Source organism: Phocoena phocoena, chromosome 16 (genome assembly GCF_963924675.1).
Source record: "Phocoena phocoena chromosome 16, mPhoPho1.1, whole genome shotgun sequence".
Lineage (NCBI taxonomy): Eukaryota > Metazoa > Chordata > Mammalia > Artiodactyla > Phocoenidae > Phocoena > Phocoena phocoena.
In genome coordinates, this window is record NC_089234.1 from 9,395,641 (window position 1) to 9,421,871 (window position 26,231).

At 51.3% G+C, this 26,231-nt stretch overlaps 1 protein-coding gene across 3 annotated transcripts in view; it reads right to left on the reverse strand.

Annotated features, from left to right (window-relative positions):
• LOC136136462 (transforming acidic coiled-coil-containing protein 2-like) overlaps positions 1-26,231 on the reverse strand; it is a 74,785-nt gene that overhangs the window by 24,974 nt on the left and 23,580 nt on the right. For 2 of the 3 annotated variants that reach the window (XM_065894634.1, XM_065894632.1), the window contains exons 2-7: positions 23,838-23,974; positions 12,641-13,952; positions 8,753-8,813; positions 7,420-7,621; positions 1,193-1,254; positions 70-185 (exon numbers count right to left, since the gene is read on the reverse strand). In XM_065894634.1, coding sequence (XP_065750706.1) covers positions 70-185; positions 1,193-1,254; positions 7,420-7,621; positions 8,753-8,813; positions 12,641-13,952; positions 23,838-23,974 — 1,890 coding nt within the window. Of the gene's footprint in view, positions 1-69; positions 186-1,192; positions 1,255-7,419; positions 7,622-8,752; positions 8,814-10,969; positions 11,006-12,640; positions 13,953-23,837; positions 23,975-26,231 lie in introns of all 3 variants that reach the window. The other variant, XM_065894633.1, reaches the window with a different exon arrangement.

Sequence of the window (26,231 nt, forward strand, 5' to 3'; positions counted from 1 at the left end):
CAGGGCAGGTACTCAGAGGCCTGGGGACCTCCGCCCCGGGGTGTAACTCTCTCAACATGGAAGTCGTACCCTGAACACGGCGTCGGGGACTCCGACATCCGGACGGGGGGAGACTTGACCGGGCTCTCCTGAGAAGTGTCAAACATAAGGTACAAGGCCTGCTTCTTCGGGGTGTCGTCGTCCTGCTGCGGGGATCAAAGTGACACGTCAGCTCGGATGCAGTGGCCTAAACACGCTACAGAGACGAAAACCAGAGCGCTCTTCAATGGGGACAGATAACTCATCAGGGAGAAGCCTTCATTTCTCTCCAGCCACCCGGAAGAGAGGAGAAAGCAGCGCTGGCTAAGAGACAGGAGAGGAGGACCGGAGGGGAGAGGAAAGTGTAGGAAGAAAGTGGGACCGCCTGCAGTTGGGAACATTTCCAGGGGGGACTGCAATGGTGTTGGTGTGCTCCATGCTGCTCAGCCCATCGGCATTTAGGGGTCATCCTCTCTGGATGGGCAACCATGCTGGCCACCGAGGATAAACAGAGGGGTAGGCGAGACCCCCATCCGGGCGTGGCCCACAGTTGAATGGTGGAGACGGGCATGATGCCCCATTGTGATGAGCGCCACCATCAAGGTTCACTGACTTACAGCAGATGTGGTTTAAGAGCAGCAACACCCCATCTATGAATGATGCAAAGAAAGATAGATAAGAGCAACGTGTCCGGGCTGCTGAGTGTCGCACAAACCCTCCTGGGCATCTCCACACCTCTGGGGGCATCGCTGGACGACAGCAGCACAAGAGGTCATGTCCAGGACCAAGTGCCCCAGCAGCAGCACATGTTAAGCCAGGGAAGACAGGTGCCCATCATGACAACTCAAAATGAAAAGAGATGGGGGAAAGGCTTACTGCCCAAAGGGACAATTTTCAGTTCTAGGAAACAATTCATCTGAAGAAACCAGATAACGGTACACCTTAGACACCACCAAAGCACTCCCTCCACCTGTTTTAAAAGAAATCTCTTGACGAGTTCCTTCTCAGTCTAGGAAGTAATTCTGCAGGGAGCCTAACAGCATCCTATCATTTTTCTCACTGAAAATGGCATCCGAAGTGGATTGAGACAAACCTCAACTCCCCCAGCCCCAGTTCACCAATCTGACAGGGTGGGAGAGCAAGTTCCCTGCTGGCTGAAGGCAGAAGAACTTACAGGTAAGGAGGAACCAATTTTCTCCATATATTCGATTTCATAGGAGTTTCTGTAATCCAACTCTGCAAAAGAAACAGAAGGAGAGGTGAGTGCCAGAGCGGGGAGGGGGAGTGAAAAGTTTGGGGCTGGGCAGGTGGGGTCCGGAACAAGGCTTTAAGCTTTCTGAGAATGTCCACTGACTGAGATTTCTGATATGGTCAAAAGGGGAGGCTCGACTCAGCTATTTTCGGACAACTGGTAAACCCCTTACCGTAAAGGGGCTTCCACCATTTGGGAGCCTGAGAGAGTTCCAAGAGAATTAAATGTCATGACCAAGCACAGATTTGACTGGGGAAAGATCTGAGCATTTTGCACAGAGTTTTCAGATCAGACAGTGTGTTCACTGTGGGTGTTGCTTTTCTCTGTAAGTCTCACGTGCGATACACGGAACCTTCCCAAGTCCTGGTGACATTTTGGAACTGGACCCACAGTTGCCCATCCAGTTGTCGGAAGCAAGGGAAGAACAGTGCTGCTGTAAGAGAAGCTTTGTGAGTTGTCTAGAATGCTTCCCGAAATTCTTCCAGTGCCAACAGGGCCGGTGCAAATCAAACGTCCAGCTGCAAAGACTATTAAAGTCCAATTTGATGGAAAGATGACCTACTTCAAATTGACCGGAGACTTCAGGCTGCAGAGAAAACTCCAGATACTCTCACTGGATACCTGATCACAGGAATGGAGACAGTTTTGTGGATTAACGACCAGAAGGACCTCGTGCGTCCTTAAGGCCCTGACTTGTGCATCACTTGGGAAGAATGGAGACTAAGCCAAACCATATGCTGGGCAGGAACTCAGAGTGTCTGTTACCGTCGTGTGACTCTGTCCCTAGGGTCTGCCTCAACTGAAGACGAAGAAGCATTCGTTTACTAAGACTTACTATCTTTCAAAGGCAGGGGACAGTGAAGGACAAAGTGATTTCTAGGCCCTCTTTTAGACCTGTCACTTTCTGGGTGCAGGACCCCAGAACTATCATTTTATTGCTCTACTAAAGACCGTCTAAATGGAAAAGAAATAGTGAACCAGCTGCTTCCTCCTCCGAGGTATTACTACTATCGCCAAGGCATGATTTAACCCTAAATTATTTCACAGAAACCACACCCCCGCACACCCCACAATGCCACAGAGCACCTGGGATGCACTGAATAAGCTGAAGCCACCATGGAGATTTTCCAGGCCCGGGGGCCCCGCGTCAGTGCTGGCTCTGGTTTCCAGCCTCTCCTCAGTGTCCCACCTGGAATCTGAGCTCGTTTCCGGGCAGCAGATCTGGGGGAGTTTGAGGTCACTGAGCTCATTCATCTGCCTTCTTTCCTACCTGCCAAGAGGGTCTCAGACCTTTTGAGAAAACATCTTACTGAACTTGGTTTTCAAAATCCCATTCACCTGCCTTAAATTCTAAGCCTTAGAGGGTAGGCTTGGAGAGGGGAGCCACGACCAATTTTAGCCCCATTTTTCAACTACGCCACACGCAGCAGGCAGGCCAAGAAGGGTAACGCCAGTTATACCAAATGGCTCAACATCTTTACAAATGAGAGAAGAGGCCGCTTGCTAAAGCATGTGCTGCTTCGAGCTGAAGAGGCCACAGAAGTTTTGTTTTATTTTGGTTTTTTGGGTGCACCGTGCGGCTTGCGGGATCTTAGTTCCCCAGCCAGGGATCGAACCCGGGCCCACTGCAGTGAAAGCGAGGAGTCCTAACCACTGGACCGCCAGGGAATTCCCCCGAAGTTATTTTTAATGGGTCCTGTCGTTCTGAAGGCAAGGGACCTGTGTTTCCATCTGACTCTCATGGCTGGAGCTTTGCTGGGGGACCGAAGGAGCCTGGGTAGAAGCCGGAAGGATGCAACCGAGTCCTGATTGCCACTGCCAGGATCAGGGAAGCCAACTCCCTGACTTCTCTAGCCCATCGACTTATCCATAAATGGAGCTCAAAGTGCATACATCTTGCAGGGTAAAATGATTTGATGTAAGATGAAAAGCCCCACAGCTGGTCACGCAAAGGTAAGGGACTGTGACCAGGTCTGTTACTGCTCTTTACTAATACTTCTGAAACTTTTAACATAAGTGATGAGAGGAGACGAGCCTTTTGGAAGGGGACAAGGACACTGCTCCAACTTCCTTGGGTGGCCCTTCTACATGCCTGTAGTGTGACAACAATGGTGCCCACCACTGAAGACCAGGTTAGGCTCCTGAGAAGGACACCCCTTCTCTATCGTATGCAAGAGGAGGTGCTGGTGCAGCTGTGTGTAGAGGGAGACAGGGTGACCAGCAATGGCCATCCAGACCTTCGAATCTAAAGCAAATACTCCCTCAGGGTCTCAGACCAGAGCTAGGAGGTTTCGGAGGCTCTGTCGTCCAGCGGTTCCTAAACTTTCCATCTCTGGGGATCACATGCACGAGGTTTTCTCTCACGGCACCATGTTTCAATAGATTGCTCCAGAAAAGGGCATTTGGTAAGCAAGCACTCACAGAAAAATGTTTATAATTTTGCCAATCTGAGGTTTAAATCAATGAGAGAGTATCAGTGTCACCACAGTGAGCCGATATGATTACAGCCCCCAAGCATGCGGTTTTAAACTAGCTGGGCATCTTTCTAACCCAGCTCCACAGGTTTTCTGAAATATTAAGACAACTTGAATCTCTTGTGAACCCAGGTAGGGAAGCACCGATCAGCTCAACATCCTCATTCTACACTGAACGAAAGGAAGTCTGTATGACGCTCACGTAAAGAGCATGGCGGAAAAGAAGAGGCCCTTCGAGTCAGGCAGACCTGGTCCTACGAGAACTAGCCCCTCAACACTCAGCAAATCTTAACAGCTCAAAGCCTCTGCTCCCTTGCTCTTACGTGACGAAGTGCAGAAATCCACCATCTAGAGCTGCGAGGGTGAAATGAAATCACGTATGAAAAGGCGCAGCAGGGCTACTCCACCAATGACAGCTCTGCCTTTTTTTGTGTGTGTGTGTGGTACGCAGGCCTCTCACTGTTGTGGCCTCTCCCGTTGCGGAGCACAGGCTCCGGACACGCAGGCTCAGCGGCCATGGCTCACGGGCCCAGCCACTCCGCGGCATGTGGGATCTTCCTGGACCGGGGCATGAACCCGTGTCCCCTGCATTGGCAGGCGGACTCTCAACCACTGCGCCACCAGGGAAGCCCGACAGCTCCTCCTTATTACTGTTACTTGGAGAATTCATATTGCAGTGAATACGTGTCCAAGTGGCAAATATTATTTCTAACCCAACATTTCAGTGTCCTGTGATTTATGACTTCAGTGTAAGAAAGCCTCAATCGCGGCTGCAGCACTGGGCAGGCTCTTTCTGGGGAGTACATCTGCACCCCAACCAGGTTCGTGTCTGGTATGGCCGGATGTGGCTCAGTAACAGGAGGACAATCCGAGAACAGGGCTCTGCATCCAGTTTCTACATCCAGTTGCTGGAGGGAACCAGGTACATTAGAGAGGTGAATGTAGGCCACACCTCTTGAAACTGAGGCTGTTCTGAATTCACACAGACAATGGATTTCCCATCGCCCACCAGGTATAACTATGGTCAGGACTTCCCACATATTCACATTTTCTTTTTCTTTTTCTTTCATTCATTCATTTATGGCTGCATTGGGTCTTTGTTGCTGCACGTGGGCTTTTCTCTAGTTGCGGCGAGCGGGGTCTACTCTTTGTTGCGGTGCGTGGGCTTCTCGTTGCAGTGTCTTGTTGCGGAGCATGGGCTCTAGGGGCGCGGGCTTCAGTAGTTGTGGCACACGGGCTCAGGAGTTATGGCTCGCAGGCTCTAGAGCGCAGGCTCAGGAGTTGTAGCTCACAGGCTTAGCTGCTCTGCGGCGTGTGGGATCTTCCCGGACTAGGGCTCGAACCCGTGTCCCCTGCATTGGCAGGCGGATTCTTAACCTTGTGCCACCAGAGAAGCCCCACAGTCATTTTCTAAGGAGGCAGGTTTACTAGAGCTTTGTTCCAAACTTACAGATTTCCCTATTTGTGGAACTTCTGCAGAAAACAAACAATTCTCAAATATGCCACTAAGCTAGTGAGTGGACTGCTTTAGTTCTAAGTTAAAGATGAAGAAATAGATGTTACCACTGAATGAGGCACCTATTAGATTGAAAGGTATCATGAAAATAATGCATGTAGGGAATTCCCTGGCGGTCCAGTGGTTAGGACTCCCCGCTTTCACCGCCGTGGACCCGGGTTCAATCCCTGGCCAGGAAACTAAGATCCCGCAAGCCATGTGGCGCGGCCAAAAAAAAAAAGCATGTATTTATTTGGTTCCTGATGGTACAACCACACACACACAGCCCAAAACACACACCTTTTGATTCCTATCTATAATGGCGAGGTCAGGTTGGTTTCTATGACATTTAAAAGTTTCTTATTAAGCCTCAAGAGAGGTGAGCCAGCAGGAAACCACAGGTGCTACAAACTGGCCAGGCTCCTGCTAGTCTTCAGTCACCCCCTGCTGCTTCTGGGCTGTCAACACGCCCTCCCCCCCCCACCCCCCCCCACCCCCCCGCCGTCTCCCTCACACAGGTGCTGACTGATGCAAAGATCAAACCGTGGCCACTAAGCTGTCTACCTGCCTAGCCTTCTATTTTCTTTTCCTCACAAAGCTGTCTTTAGCCCTTACGATGTTCACGGCGCTGTAAGGAAAACAAAGCTGGCTCAGATGGGCTTCCCGTCTTTAAGAAACACACAGTCTAGCAGGGAGCGCCCGCATCATCCTTACCGCGTTACGTAACCTCAGAGCGAGTTCAGACCAAGCACTGATAGCAGACGGCAGAGGGGCCACGTCCAGGGCAAGGCTGGGAGACGGGGAAGCAGGGGGCATCCTGCAGGAGCCACTGCAGCGGAGCTGAGCAGGGGCGTCCCTGGGGGAAAGTGGTTCCATCCGGTACAGTCATGGCCCAGGGGTGTGTGCATAGAGGAAAAGGAGGACTGAAGAAAGCTGAGGCCAGGCCTGGGTCCCTGGGGTCAGGTTGGAGCGAGACGGTGACTCTTAAGCCTCCCAAACCCCTAGCCAGAGGGCCAACCAGACAACCAACCAAAGGCTCCATTATGCAGAAAATACAATGCCCGAAAGTCCAAAGACTCGTAATTTGGATTGTCTTTTCATCATCAAACTAGAGACAGGCATTACAATAAGATAAGCACCCCAAATCCCCCCAGAACTTGAAATGGATCTCACTGGTATCATTCAGAGACCTCATGGGCACAAAGCAAGCCACCAAGAAGCCTGATCATACAAGAACCTCCAGAGGAAGCACTCCTACTTACAATTAAAAGTTACCTCAGTTACTGCCCTGCCCTGCCCTGCCCAGGCGGGGGCAGGAGGCTGTCTGATGGAGATCATGGTTTCTCCTTAGCAGCAAAGAAGCGGAGATAAGGTTTCCCTGTATGACTGTCCTCATGTTGAATTCTACTCAGTTTTTAAAAATCGCTAGAAATCAAGATCTTGGAAAGGGAAACTTAGAACCATCACAACAGCCCACAGTGCTGGGATGACGGCCCAGTAATAGGCTCACAAGCCGCACATGGTGGTGGGTGGAGGAAAGGCCCCAGGAGGACTAGGGATGCAGGGTACCGTCACACCTGGAAATGGACTAATCCTTCGCAGGAAGGTTCTAGTTGCTGACTTAAGATACATGAATTTTTTAAGCCGAAGAATCAGGCAGAAAGCTGAAAGTGGGTATACGCAAGGGGAAGGAAGATACAAATGAGATAAGTGACTTGCTTGGGGCCTATTCAGAAGGACTCAGTCCTCTCGTTGGCAAGCCTGGGGGGAACCTCTGGTTTGGGGCTTGAGCAGGTGTCGGTCACACTGTGGGACGTCCCGTGGGGCCGATGAACAGTGGGCTAAGAGACCCCACAGGCAGGCTGACGTGCCCTGAGCATTTGACTCAAAATCCTCAAGGGATGTAAGCCATACAGCCAAGAAGGCGCGAGGCTCAGGTAAGCTCAGGACCCAGAGTTAGAGAGCTCTTTACAGGCTCTCAGCAGGTACCCCGGGGTCACCGTTCAGCTGGTTTCAAGCCTCAGGCTGTTTCAAAAGGCAGCCTGAGCTCGGGGTGCACCGGGGATGGCAGCCAACAGCAGGGTTACCTGGCTTAGAAGTTCCTTTCCTGGCCTTTTGCTCCCTAGGGGCAGTGGTCTCCAAGGCAGAGTGGCAGTCCAGCCGGCCACCGAGTTGCTTACCCTCCGTGGGCGAATTGAATTTGGTCTCGTTGACGAAGGTGGACAGGTCCGAGGGCTGTGGATAGTCCTGTTTGTCAGCCTCCAGGTCCACCGTCATGCACGTCCATTTCTGGTTGGTGACCGCCAGCTTCTCCTCGTCGGTTGCGTGGACCACCGCGGAGATGACGGGCGGCGTTTCCGGCGTGGCCACAGGGGTGGGGTCCTACCAGGAGAAGGGAAGCTGTCTCTTCTCTCGTCCAGCCTCCACGCCCACCCACAGGGATCTGGGCCCCCCTCACCAGGACCGGTCCCTGTCAAATTCCTCTGCTCAAAATAGTCCCAAGGACACAAAGTCTTTCCGCTATGAATTTCTTTTTCTGATGGTTTGTTTCAAGGGGGTGATGGCCGTGGGTTTTAAAAGAATCAGGATTTTGTGTCTTGGTTATTTGAGATACTTCTGCCCGTTCACTTTGAGAAAAATAAGGAAACTTTTACTACGGGCACGTTTATGAAGGCAACTATAGTGTTACGCCCACACGGTGCTTCAGGCTTGTACATCAACATCATCAACACTGCCTGACAATCCTCACGCCTGACACGGGAGGTAGAGAGAGGGGGGTCTCATCTCCATCTCCACAGAGGGTGTGCAGTGGAGCAGGGCAGGGTGGGAGCCCAGAAATGTTACAGCAGAGGTGGCACTGGACCCAAGACCCCTCTCGTGGGGCTGGGCGCCTCTCTGCAGCCTCGCCCTGCCCAGGGTTGGCTGGCCAGGGCTTTGCTTGTTTTATGACCTTGAATGGCCTGGCACATACTTCAGGATACCCTTCTTGGTCTGTAAACAGGGTAGAAGAAATGGCGTATATTTGGTAGAGGAACTATAGGAAGAGGGAGACAGGGACTCGTATGAAGAAAGAGCCCAAGCCGCCACTTCTGCAGGGGATGAAAGCCCTTTATCTCCCCATCCGGACCCTGGTTACATAATCCAGGGTTCCTGACACATATTCATTTCTTTCTCACTATATATGCGTCTATCTTAACAGTCTTCCGCAACTTGATATTCAAGTTAAGTTCTCAACAGATTAACTGGCCAAAATGGACCAGCACGACTCCCATAGAATCCAACTGACATTTTTCCTGAACATCTGCCTATTCTCGGGACATACTCTGATGTTTCCCCAAGGAAAGGGATCAAAACAATGTCTTGCAAACACTGAGGGACCCTCCATGTAGGAGGCAAGGAGAGGGGCATGATGAGTAGAAAAGAAAACTCTATTGACTAATGGGGAATAAAAACACACCAGCCTTATCTTCCCGAGTGAGGGATAAAATCACAAGTATCAAGGGAACATTATACCTGAGAAGGTGGATCAGAGAGAGGAGACCGTTTTGGCGACTTTTTCACCCTAAATGTGTCACTGGAAACAAAATGGAAAATGTAAACACAACAGACAGAGGCACAGAACATTCCAGAGCCGACTGAGGCCCAGAGCGTCTGACTGCTGAGTATCTGACCCAGACCACCCTCCAGTCTACACCACTCCAACACCAACCGAAAGACGTCCACACCGACAAGCCATTCCGACTTTTCAACAGATATTATTATTGCCCCCGAGGGAAAGAGTCATCAAGCTGGAAATCTTGGAAGAGATGCCATTTTGGAGAGCTGACCCAGAAAAAGAAGCTAAATTTACCCAGATGTTCTTATTTCAAAAAGCAGATTCTGGTGAGCAGATTAATATATCTGGATCCATCCAGGAATGTCTGAACCAACTAAGGTGGGGGAGGGGATGTCAGCTCGTGACACCAGTGAACAGGATCCAGTTCACAGAAGACCAAGCCGACACAGCACTCAAACAACCGAAGGAGCCGTGCAGAAACAGGAAGGAAAGTCCTGGGTCTTCAGGGAGAACTGGCAGATTCCCTCCTACGTGCGGGGACTCCGAGCTTAATGGATTCCCGCACCTCTGAACTTCCGGGTGGGATTCTGACTAAAGGCAGGGCGAGGGGTGAGATCGTTTTTTTTTTAAATTATGGTAGAATACACATAACACAAAATTTACCACCGTCAACGCTTTTAAGTGTACGGTTCAGTAGCGTAAAATACGTTTACGTTGTTGGGCAACCAATCTCCGGAACTCTTTCTCGGAGATGAAACAATTTTTTAAAAAAATGTCTTTCCTAACCACGACTACCAACTCTGGTCTCTCTTTTTTTCCCCCTCGTATAAATAACTGGGGGCTGAGGGGGAGGGGAGGAGAGGGGAGGACCTAGGCAAAGGAAGCATCAGCTCAGACTCCAGAGGAGTCAGAAGGGGCTTTTAGCACAGATGGCTCCATTAAGTCTACTGGGTGGTCAGGGGTTCATCTCCACTATCAGAATGGAGGCTTCTCCACCTGCAGATCGGCCCCTGCCCCCTGGTCTCAGGCCCCTCCGTGGTCTGGTCCTGCCCCCAGCAAGGCAAGGGCTTGTGCGGGGGTCCCCCTCACCTTAGACCACCCCCCTCCCCTCCCCTGCTCTATACGTTAACTGGGTGGACAGAGCAAATTGGCACCAAGTTCCTCCTCGTGTTCTCTGGAATGAAACGCTCCAACAATGGCTTTCAGTCATGAAAGAAATACCATAAATGGTTATTTACAGCATTTATGACATTTGCCATGTGAACAGTGAAATCACAGCTTGAAGCATACATTTGTCCATGCATATAAATATACAACTGTGTATTTTACAGTTGCTAAATGGCTCTAAAATACCAAAGAAATCCCTTGGGCAGAAGAGAGCCTGAGAGACTCCACCCTATCCCGGGGCTGCTGGATGTCTGGGGCCAGGCCAGCTCCTCGTGGAATAATGGAGAGGCAGAGAAAGTGCCTGTCCTTGGGCCCCCCGGGAGCAGCCCACAAGATCTCTCCTGGCCAGGGAGGCAAAGCAGTCCAGGCACAGCGGTGGTCTGCTCTGTTGCTCTGTCTCCCTCAACAAGGCGACCCCCAGATGGCATGCTGATACCTAGCCCGGTCCTGCTGACCCAGAGCAGCCTGGCGATGGCTCTCACGGCCGTGTGCTCCACTGAGCTGACCCTGCGTTTCAGGGGGCTCCCATCGGTCTCAATTTGAAACAGCTCAAACATTTCTGCTTCACGTGTAGCCAGAACAAGTGGTAGCGGTTGCTGCCTGCGGTTGGACTGGGTGGTTATTTTAATGTGAAGCCACGATACTTTGAAAGCAATCGCCCAATTTCAAATGAAAGAATGGGATGAGAGTGAAAAAAAAAAAACGTATGGGTTTCAGATGAAGACGTCCAATAAGCAAGGGGAAAAAAAAAACTTCCATTCCTGACAAGCAGGCAGATGTTGGATAATCACGTTTTCACAGCCAAGCAGTTTCATTTATGCTAATCACGATGAAACAGATAAATAACCTCTGCTACTGGGAAGCCCCATGCCCCAGCATCCCCAGGCCTGCCACAGAAATACGTAAGGAGCAGCCACGGAAAGGAAATTAAAAAAGCTTGGAAGCAAAAACAAAGGCAGAAAAAAGCACATTTGGTGTAAGAGGCAGATTCCATTTAATTTACTTACAACAGAGAACATACAGACATCACGTCTTCAACCATCCTAAGACAAGAAGACAAAGAAAAAGAGAGACAGACAGAAGGAACTGACAAAAAAGGTAAATCTGCAGACAACTGGTTATTAATGGGTTAGGCTACAGCCATCCGCTGCTCTGCTTGGAAGTGTGGGCCACATCCCCGCTTTCTGGAGAGGGGCTGTCCGAGAACGCCTTCCTCTCTTGGTTCCAGTTATCCCATAAAATGTTGGTGGCTCAAAGAGCTTTGTCACCCCAGTGTAGGATTCCAAGCCATCTGCCCTAGAGGTAAGACCTGGAGACGGGTTAGCTTCCCCAACCTCGGTTAGCTACCTCTGATGACAGAACAGAAGAGAACCAAGCTATCTGCAGGGAAGGAGGAGGTAGTGGCTACAAACTGGCTCTCATCCCCAAAATGAGAGATTAGCTTTGTGATTTGGGCATTTCAGATTTCTCCGTTTGAGGCTTAAAACAAAGCTTCCAACAAAGATACTATGGAATCTTTAAGGAGGGCCTGGTTTGGCAGCTGATCTAAGAAAAGTCCCATTTTTGGCCAGGACTGTTTCCTCTATCCAACACCGGACAGAGGTAAGGTGATCCAAGGCCAAAGCCTGCTTAGAGACCTTCTTCTCAGGAAGCCTTGGGTTCTTCTCAAATGTTAAATGCTTGGGGGAGCCCAGAATGAGAGGTAAACAGGACACCATCTATCTCGATTTGTGCCAGGCAGACTCGGAGGGGCCAGCAGCCATGGTCTGTTCTGCTGAGTTGCCGCCAGAAGCCCGGTCTCCTTGCCCTTGTTAAATTATTGACGATACTACATGAGTGGAGAAAAGCTCCAAGCACCAAACCACCTACACTTGGACCAAAGTCCTGAGGATGGACCAGTAGCCATCCGAGTTGGAGCTGGGTCTTGGGATGAATTCCAGAGGCATGGACACGTAGTATTATGCTCAGTCTACTTGGCCAGTGTTTGGATAGCAGACCTGATTATTAATGGCCTCCTGGGGACCATGGGGACTGCTTCTCCCTTTCAGGTTCCATTGACCTTTACTGGACCTACAGGGCCTGTGGACGCTCGTCTATGAAGATGACTACACAGGGGTGAAGACAAACCGGCGTGCTTCTTACACGTTAGCTGGGTACAGGAAGGGGCCCAGACCAGACCTCTCTCTCTCTCAAGGGCTTCCCAAGCCTACTGTGTTTGCCTCCTGGGCTAATGTCTCCTTAATGGGCAGAAACAAACACTACAAATTTTAATAATATAAGGGCAAATCTCTTAGTTTTGAAGCCACTCCAAAAAGCAATTCACGTGTTAAACAGAAAATGCCAAGTCACCAACAGGGAGGCTGACCAGACCTCCACTGGGCTGCTCCCTTTCCATGGTTCCCACACTCTCCTGAAGTTGAAAGTCAGGTCTTCAGCTACAAGTAAAGCTTTAGACCACTGACTAATTGAGGCAAAAGATCAATGACTCTAGACCCAACGGGATATGTGGATAGGAAAAGCCACCACTGTGGGTGCAGAGAGGAATGAAAACAGATATCCTGCCGCAAACACGGTGGCACTGCAGCGAATGCGGGACGGGTCATCCAGGCACGTGAGCAACAATCACAGCCAATGCCCAACCCCGACTCCGATCTTACCACCTGCACCCCTGAACTTACGTCTTGAGGGGCGTCTTCTTCTTCTTGGCGGGCTTGTTCAGCCCATCCCCGTCCACTCCATTGGCTTCGATGGCACTGGCTGGGATCTCAAAAGAGGCTGGGGATTTAGAAGGTGAGCTGGGGGTCTTAGAGCATGTCTTAAAGGGCTCAGTGGACTCATCACAGGCGTCCGGGTCAAAGTTGTATGACTGTTGGGGCAGTTTGGGAGACTCCTGCATTTTTGAGGTGGAAGAAAAAGGGTTAAAATTGGGGTCGTCCCACTTGTCAATATCAAAGGTGTAGGTACCTTTAGCGATAGGGATGTCATTGGGCTCAGCAGGGGATCTGGTAGGTGAGGCAGGAGTGTTGTCGAGTTTTTCGGGTGTTTTTTTCATCTTTGGCCTCCTTAGGGGCATTTTGGCAACCGGCTTTTTGCCTGTCTTTTTGGTGGGAGGGGAGTTTTCCTGCTGGGTGTCCCAACTACCCTTGTCCTCAGAATAGTCAAACTCCAGCCTCACTGAGAGGCCTTTGGCTGGGGAGTCCTCTTGCCCCCCAGTATCCAATGGGGACACCTCCACCACCTCTGGGGCCGTGGCAGGAGACAATGTTTTCCTTCCAGCGGGGGGTGAGTTCTGCACTCTGCCACCCCCAGAAGCTGGGGGGATGGCCCCTTCTGCACCCTCGGAGTCCAGAGGGCAGGCAGCCTTGGGCACAGCAGCAGGTTCTACGGGTGCCTCCTCCGATAAGGCTGGTCCAGAACCTTCCGTCTTGGCCGATTCCGTTTTCGTCTCGGCGATTCGATTCTCCTCGCTGGGGTCGGGACTCTCTTCGGCTGGCTCTTGCTGTGTCTCTTTCACTGGGGGGGTTTCAGGGGGTTTCTTAGTGGTCTGTTTCTTTTTTAAGGAAGGTGGCCTCGGTTTCTTAGTTCGCTTAAGGGTACTGGAAGCACTGCTCGAACCCGTGCTATGTGCATCTGGGGCCGGGGCCGCGGCCTCGGGGTTGCCTGAGCAAGAAGCACCATCAAAGTCACTGGCTTGCAGGCTGAGCGAGCGGGATAACGTCGACTTAGAGATGGGGACAGAGTCCGTGGACTTCCTCCGCGAGCTCACCTTGCAATCCTGATTCTTAGAGTCTGAGGAGCGAGGCTCCAAGGTCTGAAAATCATCCACCAGCTCGATGTTGTCAAAGTCCAAGTTGTAAGTCCCGCTGCTGGCTATCGGCTTGTCTTCATCGAAGACGGAGGAGAAGGAGTGTGTCGGAGGACGGAAAGGACTTCCTTCCACCGAGCTGCTGCGGGGGCCATCGGGGACACAGACCGGCTCAGAGCCACATCCTGAGGAAACGGAGACAGAGCCGTCACTGAAGGACACAGGACACTTCGGACAGTCTCTCATCCCATGCCAGACTACAACCCTCTAATACCAGAGCCCCAGGTCAACCCACCCACCACTGGACAGACACGCTGCTTGGGTACAAATCCTGCTCTCACCCATTGGCTCCAGGGTCTGGACAAGCTGACCCTCAGCTCTCTCATCTGTAAAGTGGGAGCAATAAGGGCTGTTTAAGGAATAGCTCAAATCATTGTCATTCAAAATATGTTTACCAAGTGCCTGATCAAACAAAGCACCTGTTCTGGGCGTTGGGTATTCAACAATGAACGAAATCTTTGCCCTTCTGGAAGTTACATTCTTTAGGGAGAAGACAGTCAAGGAACAATAAACAAGTAAAACATATGGACTGTCGGATGGTGACGAGTGCTATGGAGAAAAAGAAAGCCAGGGGAGGGGTGTTGCAATTTTAAAATAAGGCAGCTGGGCAAAGCCCTCCAAGGAGGAAACACTGAAGCCAAGATCAGAAACGAGGTAAAGGCGTGAACCAGGGGGATACCTGCGGGGGGAAGCATCCTAGGCAAAGGGAACAGCAAGTGCAAAGGCCCTGGGGTAGGCGCACACCTGGTATGTTGCAGAAATATCAGAGGCCAGTGTGGCTAAAGTAAAGGAGAGGAGCAGGAAAGGAAGACAGAGAAATAATGCAAGTAAAGCATAGTGAGCCTTTGGGAAATACTAGTTGCTATCATCATCCAGCCTGCTCTCGACTCGTCAGAGCCTTTATCTGGAGGTCCCCGGGCAACTGCAGCAGGACTGAGCTCGCCCCGTCTGCCACCTGTCCCGACTCCAGGGATCCCCGTGATCTCTCCCTCCAACCCTGCCTGCCATGCTCCTCTTCTTGGCCTTCCCTCTCATCCATCGTCTCTCCATTTTTCTGGAGCTTCTTCCCCGTTTCTCCTCCCCCCTCAGCCACTACCAGCCAAGGAGGCTGATCCTTATTTTAAAACATGCTGCGGTGCTCCAGATGCTGGCCAAGAGATATTCCATCATCTCATGACCCCACTGCTCTGTTGGGATGAGGCCAGCCTGGCCTTGGCTTGGCTCCTCTGGGCTCTGCCTGCACCAGGCGGCACCTTGCATGCATTTCTGGCTTCACAGCTGTCCTGGGCAGTCAAGATGCCAGAAAACGATTGGCCAGAAAACTGAAAACGTGTCCCTAGACAAAGGGGAGAAAACGTTGCAAAGTGGTCTGCAGAAGAAGGAATTCAAGAGCTGGCACGGGGCCTTCCCTGGCGGTCCAGTGGTTAACACTCCGGGCTTCCACCGTAGGGGGCGCAGTTTCGATCCCTGGTCGGGGGACTAAAATCCCGCATGCTGTGTGCAGCGGCCAAAAAAAGAAAAAAAAAAAAAAAAGAGCTGGCACATATATGACTTGGGACGGCATTCCACTGTCAGGAGTTATATCCTGCAGTACCCACCCCACCCCTTGCCGTGGGTTGCCAGATAAAATATAGGATGTTCAGTTAAATTTGCATTTAGGATAAAAGAATACATTTTTTAGTATAAAGTCCCAGTCACTCACTGTGTGTCTGCGATTCTAATTTAATTGGACGCTCTGTATTTTTGTTTGCTAAATCTGGCAGCCCTAATCCCTCATTCCAACAAACCAACAAGGTTTGTGAAATCCTCACTTACACCCAAACTGGCTTCCTACTGTAGATTTTTCTCAGAGCGGTTCATGCTCACGGCAGTGCACCCCGAGGTGGTGAGCACTTAGCAGAGAACCACAGGAAATGAAGACAACACGAGGAAATGCCGGCCTCCTGAGCTCAGGACCTGGTCTGATTTATCTTCGTTTTCCCTGGACCTGCCACAGTTTCTCTTGCCGGCTCAATAAATGCCTCTGGCATTGAGATCACTTCCTGGAAGCAGGTCTACTCGCCAGCCATGGTTTCAAACCTTCCCTTCTCTTCTGCATCCAAAGCCACCCCAGGCCCTACTTGGAGCAGATGTCCTAGAAGATGGGAGCACTTGCTTGAAGGCTCTCAACGCTTTTTGCCAAAAGATTCCTCCGTGTCTCGAAAACACGCCTGCTTCATTCTCATCTCAAAAGATGTCCCCTCCCTTCTTCTTTCTACAACCGTCTCCCTCCCTATTTCCTCCAGAGACTGGCACCCTCCGGCACCCCATCCTCGCATCAGCAGTTGCCTCCCCTTCCTGCCCTGGACACACAGTACAGAGGGCACCGAAGGACCAGGGGACTCAGAGGACCAGGTGTTTCAAATGGGCCTTGCAGGAGAGAGAAAGGGCCTCAGCCCAGCCCATCATTTCCAAAGCAAGGCCCACAACTGCTGACCTGCTTTCTCTCAGGCTGCCACGCATACCCCAGCAGCCTGAAGAAGGAAGCCTTTCGAGGCCCTTCAGATGTCAGGAGTTCTCCCCAGACCGTGCAACAGTCAGCAGATATGCAGCTCAACCATCTGCTAACTGTTTTCCCCAGAAGAAAAGCTCTCTGACGGCTTAATGTGGCTTTCCTCTTTAGAACTGACACACCCTAATTAAATCATCATGGACCAGGAAATCGAGTCTCGACACAGGACTTCTTAGCCTCGGCACTGTGGCCATCTCAGGATGGTTAGTACTTTGTCGCAGCGGGCCCATCCTGTTCATTGTAGGATGTCTAGCAGAATCCTTGGCTTCTGCCCACTAGATGCCATTAGCATCCCCCCACCCCAAGCTGTGACAACAAAAATGTGTCTAGAAATTACCAAATGTTCCCTGGGGGGCGCAATAATCCCTGGTTGAGAACCACTGTTTTATTGTCTGTTGACCGGAGCAGGGCTGGGAGGGCCCTTCGATGCTCTTCAGAGAAAACTTTAGACCAGAGAAATGGGTCACTGCCACGTGCAGGCCTTGATTTTCCAAAGCAAGTGTGGTCCAACTGGATTCCCGGTCCCCCCCACTGGATTTCTAAATGTCCATACATCGTATCTGCATGAAGACAATTTATTCATTCATTCCTATATGTCAAACAATCTGGCTGCCTCCTATACGTCAGCCACTGTGGGGCATGCTGTGGACACAGAGGTAAGGAAGGATCCATCCACGTGCTCACGTCCTCTGCCTGCTGCATCCCAACAGCGCAGACCTGGGCAACGCTTGCCCTGGAGACCAACGCCTTGTCCTGGCTCCAGGTTCTGGCTCAGTCTGAGGACAAAATCAGCATCTTTGGTTCACGATACCCAAAGGATTACTAGGTGGTGCCCGACATATCAGTCAGCTCAGGCCACCAGAACAAAGTCCGCAGACCAAAGGGCTTAAACAACACAGCTCTGGAGGCTGGACGTCCGAGGTCAAGGGGTCCACAGGTTTGGTTTCTCCTTGACTTGCTGATGGGCATCTTCTCCCTGTGTCCTCACACGGCCTTTGCTCTGTGTGAGCACATCCCTAACGTCTCCTCCTCTTCTTACAGGGACGTCAGCCCTAACAGATTAGCACCTTACGACCTCATTTAACCTTCGTCACCTCCTTAAAGGTCCTATCTTCAAATACAGTCACACTGGGGGGTCAGGGCTTCAACATATGAACTTGAGGGCACACAGGGCAGTCCCTAACTGTGCTAGGCAATACAATCCCCGAGCTAAGGAAAAAAGAAATGTGTTTGGAAACAAGAGGGGATTCCAAGGAAAGGGAGAAAGCCAACGAGGGGCAACCGATGTCACCCAACTCTCACACTACTGTCTTCAAAGGCCACATCCCTTAGCCTTGCTGACTGCTTCTAGCTGGAGCACGTACTGCCAGCTGTGTTGTGCTGCTCCCTCTGCCTCCCCCCCCCCCCCGCCCCCACAGCCAGCTCGCCCTGGGCAGGAACCCACAGGCCCAGAGGCCTAAAGGTGCCAACACAAGGCACCCCTGCACTCAGACGCTTAGCTTCACCCAGGATATCAAGCGTAAATGGTCTTGTACACGGGGAGCCTAGCTCTACATCCTTCCAAGCATGTGAATAATAATCGATTGCAATCAATAATGTTTATTCTGGAAAAGGCCTCCGTTTTTTTCTTTTTTTGCAGTACGCGGGCCTCTCACTGTTGTGGCCTCTCCCATTGCAGAGCACAGGCTCTGGACACGCAGGCTCAGCGGCCATGGCTCACGGGCCCAGCCGCTCCGCGGCACGTGGGATCTTCCCGGACCGGGGCACGAACCCGTGTCCCCTGCATCGGCAGGCGGACTCCCAACCACTGCGCCACCAGAGAAGCCCAAGGCCTCCGTTTTAAGAAGGCTAATGAGAGATAAATGGAGCCTGACTCAGTCCTCATGCGGCACTGCCTGAGACGCTCACTGAAAGCCCTGGCTTCTGGCTCCTTCCTGGCGAAGCAGTTCAGCACAGCTGGGATCAGGGCTCGGAACGCCCATTTTCACGGGTGCCACGGGTGGCTCCCAGAGCAGGCAAGTCGGGCCCGGGCTAGCTCACGTCACCTGCTTCCTATCAGGACACAGTCTAGTTCTTCACATCTCCGGGGGCAATGTTTTCATATGTGGCCACAGATACGGCTTGAAGGATCAGCCTGGATGGCTTGGACTGATCTTTGAGGTGAGTTCTGATTGCTTATGGGTACTCAGCGGTGTGAGACGTCAGGGCGGGTGGAAGTGACAGGCAGATGCGGTCCCTGTGTGTCCACTCTCTGATGTGGTCACTAAACCCAGAACGGACCAGCAAGAGAGGCAGGCAGCCCATGCAAAACCGGCTTCCGGACTCTCACGCAGACCCTGCTGGGTCCCGAGGACCTCCACACCTGGCAGGTCTGTGCCCGCTGCTTCCTGGACACCTGCCCTCCTCTCCCACATCTATGCTCTCCAAACTGCCTTCAGCTCCCAAAGGCTGAGGAGCAGCCCTGCTCGAGGCTCTGTGGGTCACGACAGCTATCGACCGGGGTGACTTTGTTTGCAGATGGAGAAATTCTCTGTGAAAACAGGTTGGATCCACCTGAGCTGGACGTTGAGTGCAGTCAAGGTCCTCCAGCGAGGTCATTAAGGGCAGACAATGTGAGCCCAGAGGCTCAGGGCCCTGCCAGGTTCTTGGTGTGCCCACCCAAGGTGCCCAGGGCCACCCCTGGCAGGTTATTCAACTCCTCTGAGCCTCAACCATAAATCAAGCACTCTTGTGAGGATGAAACAGGAGGAGCACGTAAGCACCTAGTCCCGGGTACAGCAGTGCCAGGAAACAGCAGCCGTGGGCCCCAACTCTTACACACGCCACCGTGACCCCACTCCCTGTGCCCCTGCCCCAGGATGGGAAGGGCCCTCGCCTGGCCGGGCTCTCAGATGCCTCGCCTGATACCAGGAGGCTTCCTCTCTCTCTGCGGGGGGCACCCTGCACTTCAACCTCAGAGGAGATGAAAGCAAGTGACAATATGTATGGAGACTGAGTCCTGAGACGTAAAAACAGAAGCCCCTGGGTGCAGTAAGCTCCCTTCTGGGTCAATCTGCAGACAGCAGTCCACACACGGCCACGTGGAGCACAACTGGAGCCTCAACAAGGCCACCCTCCCCGCTGAGCAGTGAGGAAAGGTCGAGGTCAAGCAGGGCACGGGTGGCTCCGGTCACCTCCAAGGCCCCCACACCGGCCTTTCCCGTGCGACAATGAGCAAACAGCGCTTCCCCCACGGGGAACCGCGTCTCCAGAGGGAGGGCAACTGTAGGATGGAAACCCGCCCCTGGTCTCATAGACAGGCTTTCCTCACTGACCACCTACTTGCCACCACCTGGCAACCGCATGGCCTACCCTCTGCCTCGGATGTACCGGCTCATCTCGCCTGCACAGAGAGCAACTTGATTTCCAAATGGAAGGGAGTCGAGAAGCGGGGATTCTGATGCCACAGCCCCTCACTTGTTTTGAGACCAAGGGCAAGGTCCAGAAGCCCCACATCTCACTGGCAAGCAGGTGATGAGATGCCCAGTACAGGGATGCTGTGAGCACTGGGGTTCCTTCCCTTGCCTGAGATGGGATGAAACTTGCTAAGAACCTGGCACAGGACTGGCACATGATAGACACGAAATGGAGCTATTATTTAATTATGTGACGTTTCATTCTGTCCTTCAGTGGTCAGTTCTGAGTTCTAATAATGCAGCCACTGTAGAGCAGCCACGCGTCCTGATTACAGAACCACGAAAAGTCGGAGTGGGAAGGATCTCAGAGGACTCACGGGTCACCTGCTTCATTTTACAGATAAGAAAACGGCTCAGAAAGTGATTATATATATATTTTTTTTTTTTCTTCTTTTTCAGATTCTTTTCCATTATAGGTTATTGCAAGACACTGAAAATAGTTCCCTGTGCTCTACAGTAGGTCCCTGTTTAACTATTTTGCACTCAGTAGAGTGTTTATGCTAATCCCAAACTCCTAATTTACCTTCCACTCCCCCGCTATCCCCTCTGGTAACCGTAGGTTTGTTTCTTAGGTCTGTGGGTCTATTTCTGTTTTGTAAATAAGTTCATTTGTATCATTTTTTTTGGATTCCACATATAAGTGATATTATATGATGTTTGTCTTTCTCTGTCTGGCTTACATCACTTAATATGATGGTCTCTGGGTGCGTCCATGTTGCTGCAAATGGCATTATTTCGTTCTTTTTTAATGGCTGGGTGGTATCCCACTGTGTATATATATGCGCTGCATCTTCTCCGTCCATTCATCTGTCGATGGACACGTGGTTTGCTTCCATGTCTTGGCTATTGTAAATAGTGCTGCTATGAACAATGGGGTGCATGTTAACTTTTCAAATTAATTTTCTCCCGTTTCTTTTCAATTAAAGAGGTTAATTTCACTTTTATTTTTTAGTTAATCTGTCTATAACGTAGCAACCTAAGGTAAAATCATGTCCTAGCTGAAAAGAAGATTTAATGACTAATCCACGTAGGCAATCACATGTTTTTGTATCATGAGCTAAACCATCAGTTTTAACCAACCATGCAAGAATTACAAAGCCACTGAAGTAAAAGCCATAAAGGCTGGAGTGACCATCCCTAGTTAGACTATGTTAATCAATGGTAAATGCTAAGAGCCTCTGGAATGTATATTTACCTAATAACTAGTAAAATCATACAATCATTTAAAAAATCTTAGGTCAGTTATTAAAAAAAAAAAGAAAAAAAACTGGGCTCAGATAAGCCACCCCCTGGCACAGCCCAGACGAGCGGCAGACACATGGTGGCCAGCCACATCTCACCCATTATCCTGTCCCGTGCAGCACCACCATCTGGCGGCACCCAAGGTAAGGTGACAGGTTATTTTGTCAAATTAAGTTTCCAGGAGGAAAAATCATGTCTTTATTCACAGCCAAAGGTCTCGTCTATTATTTCCTGTGGTTCTTTTGGCACCTTTAGCAACATCGCAGGCACTCTGCAGAGGCAAAAACCAAACGGTAGATTTTCCTCTCTTGCCCTCTCTCTCCCTCGGTTCCCAGAAGGAAGCTTTCTTCTCCTCTAGCCACCTCCACAAGCAAGCACAGCGCCCCTTTAATCTGTACCGTCCCATGCTGTCCACAGAAGGGACCAGCAGACTTTTCTAATGAGTGCGACAAATCAGATGGATCTTTGTACAGCCCGAGACAGGGGGGCTTTAGGCAGACACAATCCCGACCGTAAGCGTCCTTATTGTATAATCCGCATACATGTAGCCTCACTGTAGTTTTCCAAGGAGGAGAAGCATAAAGTCAGACTCCAGCCAGGGTAATCAAAAGTTCCATGGGGCTGTGACTCATGGCAATTCACGGCTCCAACCCCTTCCACTGGGGGTTCTCTCCTAATCCTCCATAGTGTTCATTCTTTCAAAAAGTGCCACCAAGCAAGAGCTGAGTGTTGTGCGTGCGTGTGGGTGTGTGTTTAAGAATGGAGATTGTTCTTCGCTTTGTTGCAAGAGAAGTCAGGAAGAAAGAACAAAGACAGGCTGAAGAAAAGAACAGAGGTGGCAAACCAACCCCAGAAGCGCTATGTGACTGGAAATCCCACGGGACGCACACGTGCCCACAGCAATGACCGTCCTCTGGACGCTGCACGGCACTTGGGGTTGGACCACACACTGTCCTCGGCCTTCGTTCTTCTTCTGACATCTTTCCTAAGGCGTGAACTTATTACACCCATAAAAAAGGGTAATTTAATCGTAACTGCACATCTGACCTAAGGATTGAAATGTTTGTCATTCAGTCACTTTCCATTAAAACCTTGGGGCGAGTTTTTTACAATATCATAGGAAATGGAATTTTTACGTTCTTTATTATATGAAAGAAAGAAAGTTGGGGTGCAAACGACTCCCTGAGAAATGTAAGCAGCCCTTCCTGCTTCTTCCCCACCTTAAAATCAAATAAATTCCAATAATTACCCTCTCAGAGCTCAGTGCCTAAACGAACTTTGCAGCATCCGGTACTACTAACTGACAAGCTGTCAAAAGGGGAGAATATGAAAACTGCATTTATTAGACACCAGCAAAGGTATCTCTCCTCTCCCCCCAGCACCATGGAGCACATCTGCTTAGGAACAAAGCTCCAGGAGTATCTGCCCTGAAACTATGGCCAGCTTGAAGCCAGAGCAGCTAGAAAGAATCCCATCCATTTCTTTCTAAAACCAACATTAAGGTCAAAATCGTTTTTTATTTTGCAGTTCACCTGGCTCCTGGCCAGGGTGAGAGTACAAATGGAGGCCGGGCCCCTGGCCTGTTCCTTCTCTCCCCAACCTCCATCCCTCACCAGGGGCAGCCTCGAGCACAGGTGTGTGGACAACCCAACTGGAAGTCACAGCCCCATCCCTGGTATCTCCTTGGCTAAAGGGTGCAAACGCGGGCACAGTCAGCCTTGGGAAGATGGGCCAGGAGATGGGGACGGGGTGGGCCCAGGAAGTGGCTGCTCCCAGGTATCCAGAACACGGTCCAGGAGGAGTTTGGCTCTGCAGACTTACCTCGCTGTGAGGGCTGTGGCCCCAGGAAGGCCAGAATGGGGCCCTCTGAAGTTCAGGGTCCAGCTGAGGCTGTCCGGCTCTGAAGACAGTACTACCTGGCCCCCTGATTGGCCTGTATGGCCATTTCTGAGACCACCTGGCCCCCTGACCAGCTTGTGAGGCCATTCCTAGCAATCCCCATCTCCTTCCAGGCCTCCTTGAGGTGGTCCCACCCCTGCTGGTGTAACTGAAGGAAGCACACAGAAGACTCCAGCCAGCTGGGCAGGCTGGAGGCTGGGACAGGAGGTCTGTCCTATCCTTCCCCATCCTCCCAATCACAGTAGTCACCACATCCGAAAGGTACATAAAGGTCTTTGTTCTAAGTCACACTAGGGGGTGTGGGAAAGTGATAAGAAGTCTGGATAATTTGAAGTTAATGAGGAAAAAAGGAGCCATCCCTGCACAGACTCAGCCGTCCATCATTTTCTCTTCTCGCCCATTTACTAATTATCATCCCCAAGCCCACAGGGGCAACGTTTTTAATAAAAATGCAGGTTCACATGGGCGATCCAGAACCAGTACTCTTATGGGAGCAAGGGGCCAAATGTCAGAATCGAAGATTGCACCAGAGAATTCCATGACCCGCACAAACCCAGTTCTGGACGTCAGCTGAAAGGCACCCAGAGTTAAATGCATGGTTTCCCCAGAGGCCTCCCCTAAACTTCTGCAAAGCAGACACAAAATAGCCCACTGTATCTCCGCACCCTTAGTTTACACCACATCAAAGCAAGCCTGGGAGCTGAGAGGCCCCAGAGGCTGGTGACAATCTAAGGAGCTCCAGCCCCCCGGGGTGTGTGCCCTCCTCCGGCCGGGTCCCCTGAGGAGCCGCTGTTGAGTCTTCCTGGGGCTCAGCCGCAGGGCTGCCCCCAGGCCTCCCCCAGGGGCGCCTGATCCTTGGTTACCTGGTTCTTCTGGGGGAGGCGGAGCGCTGACCTCGGGCTCTGGAACGACTTCAGAGGGTGGCGGAGGTGGGGCCGGTGGAGCTTTGACGGGGGTCGTTGACTCCGGGGTCTCAAATGCTTCTTCAGAGTCAGAACTCCTGATGGAGAGAGAGGGGGTGGAGAGCAGGTTAGACAGTGGCCGGGGCTGCGTTGGCTCCGAGGGGCCAGTGCTGGGGAGCCATGCACGGCCTAATGACCCTTCCCAGGACCGGTGCAACCAGTCTCACTGTCCAATTAAACGGTCCAAGGCCAGCCGTGAGCAAAGTCACTTCTCAGCGTGATTCCCAGGAGTGAAACTCGTTATCACCAGCTTTGCGCCCAAATGATGGAGTCTTTGAACTCAGCTCTACACGAAATACGTATTTCTGGCCTTAGTGGCAAATACAAACAGTGGAATCTTTTGATCAACGCTGGCTCGCGTTATTTTGGCAACAATTCAGGCAAAATGATATGGAAGCATTCCCAGGGATACTCTGTGATGCTGTGGTTCCAACACACCCATGGGACCCTCACCCCACAAGACAAAATCTCATTAGGTCTCTCTCCCCCTCACCCCATCATTCTCTCCCACTGCCTTTCTTTCGTAGCACAAAACCTGTTATTATAGATTTAGTCACTTTCTAATCATGTTAATGATCTTTCCCTTCTATTGAGCTGAAAGGCCAAGAGGACAGCCTGTTTTGTTTTGTGTTTTTTTTATCACTGCATCCCCAGCCTAAACATCCCGTAAGTGAATACATGAATGAATGAGAGCTGGCAGGTCAGGTGGAGGACGTGTCAGACTAAAACACAAAGCACAGCCCCCCTGCTGATCCCAAGAGTGTGAAAATGGCCCTCGCTGGTCTGCAGCAAAGTCTCTTCTCAAGGAAGATTCTTCAGCCAGAGAGATGAACCGAAACTCCACCCAGAGGATGCCCCCCACCCAGGAACAAGGGGATATCACTCACCGAACTAAAGCCTTATCCTGGGCTCGAGAAAATCCAGAGCAGTCAGTCCTCCTCCATCACCCTGCTTCCACTGAGGACTCAATTTCAAGCCAGAAAGGATGAGGCACCCCCAAATCACTGAGCCAGGCATGTGTCCTCAGGCTGGAGGGCAGCTCCTTACGTACTCAGGATGCACGGGGGTCCATGGTCCCAGCCCCACCACACTCTGAGGATGCCGGCGTGCAAGAAGCAGCAGCATCACGTGGGCTAATTTCCGTCTCGGGGTACTTTAAATAGACCAAGATGCCACTTACTTACTTGCAACAAGGAAGGTAATTATCAAGAGGGTGGATACTTAGGATCGCTGCTGGCACGAGCGACCCAGCCGGCGATTTGGCAGAAGATGTATAATCGGAGGGCGACGCATCAGGTGTGTATGGAACGCGAAACGCTCACAGCGCAGAGCACCAAGATATCAAAGGACCAGTGTCCTCTGCAGAAGTCAGCATCTTCTAAAGACCATCTGCCAGCCGGCAGAGAACGCCACGACAAACCAATCCCTCCACAGTCAGGCAGGACAGGAAAAAAAGGGCCATTTGGTGAGTTCTCCTTCAGGAAATCTACATCGATGTTTTTACAACTTGTCTGTCAGAGACTCACTTTGTCAGAGCCAAAGATTCCCCCACCCCCATCCTTTCAAGGACCCTGGCTCCTCCAACCTGCCACACAGCCCTCAGGGACAAAGAGACGAACAGAAACATCAGAGCTGCTTTTGATGGGATCCAATGAGCCGAAGCCTGCATAGTATCAAATTTCATTAGTAAAGACTGGATTCATGCAAACACGACAGAGGCCATGCTGACTTTCACAAACACACGTTAATATTAACGGACTTAGCTTTTGTCTAGGGGGGAAATTTAAGATCCACGCCTGGACAACAACAGATCTAGGTGCTGACGTTTTGCAGAATCTGTTTACCGGGATGAAAAACACAAGGAAGTTATACAACTGAGCATCAAAGAGAAAGAGGAGCTTGGATCTGCGTGGTGGGCCCCGGGGGTCGCCCTGGCCCCCAGCTTCACACACGTCAGGGGCAGTGCTGAAGAGATACACGGAGACAACTTGCCTCTTTCCTGAGTTTCCTTGAAGGACCTGCAGACTGGAGTCCCCACTGCCGGTCACCGTTGTCCACATCCACCGGGCCCATTCCACCGGGGGCCATGTCCACCAGGAGGCAAAAGCCATCTCCGCTGAAAAACAGCTTCTGTCGCCCCAATTCCCACCCCTAATTCCTTTGCTGGTATCTCCGGGATCTGAATCTCTTTAAGATGTCACGAAAAGGTTAGCTGCACCGCCAGCCACAAATGTTGTGAGAGCTTCCCCAGCCTCCAGCAGAGATACTGAGGGAGAGACTCTGTGCTCTTCCCAT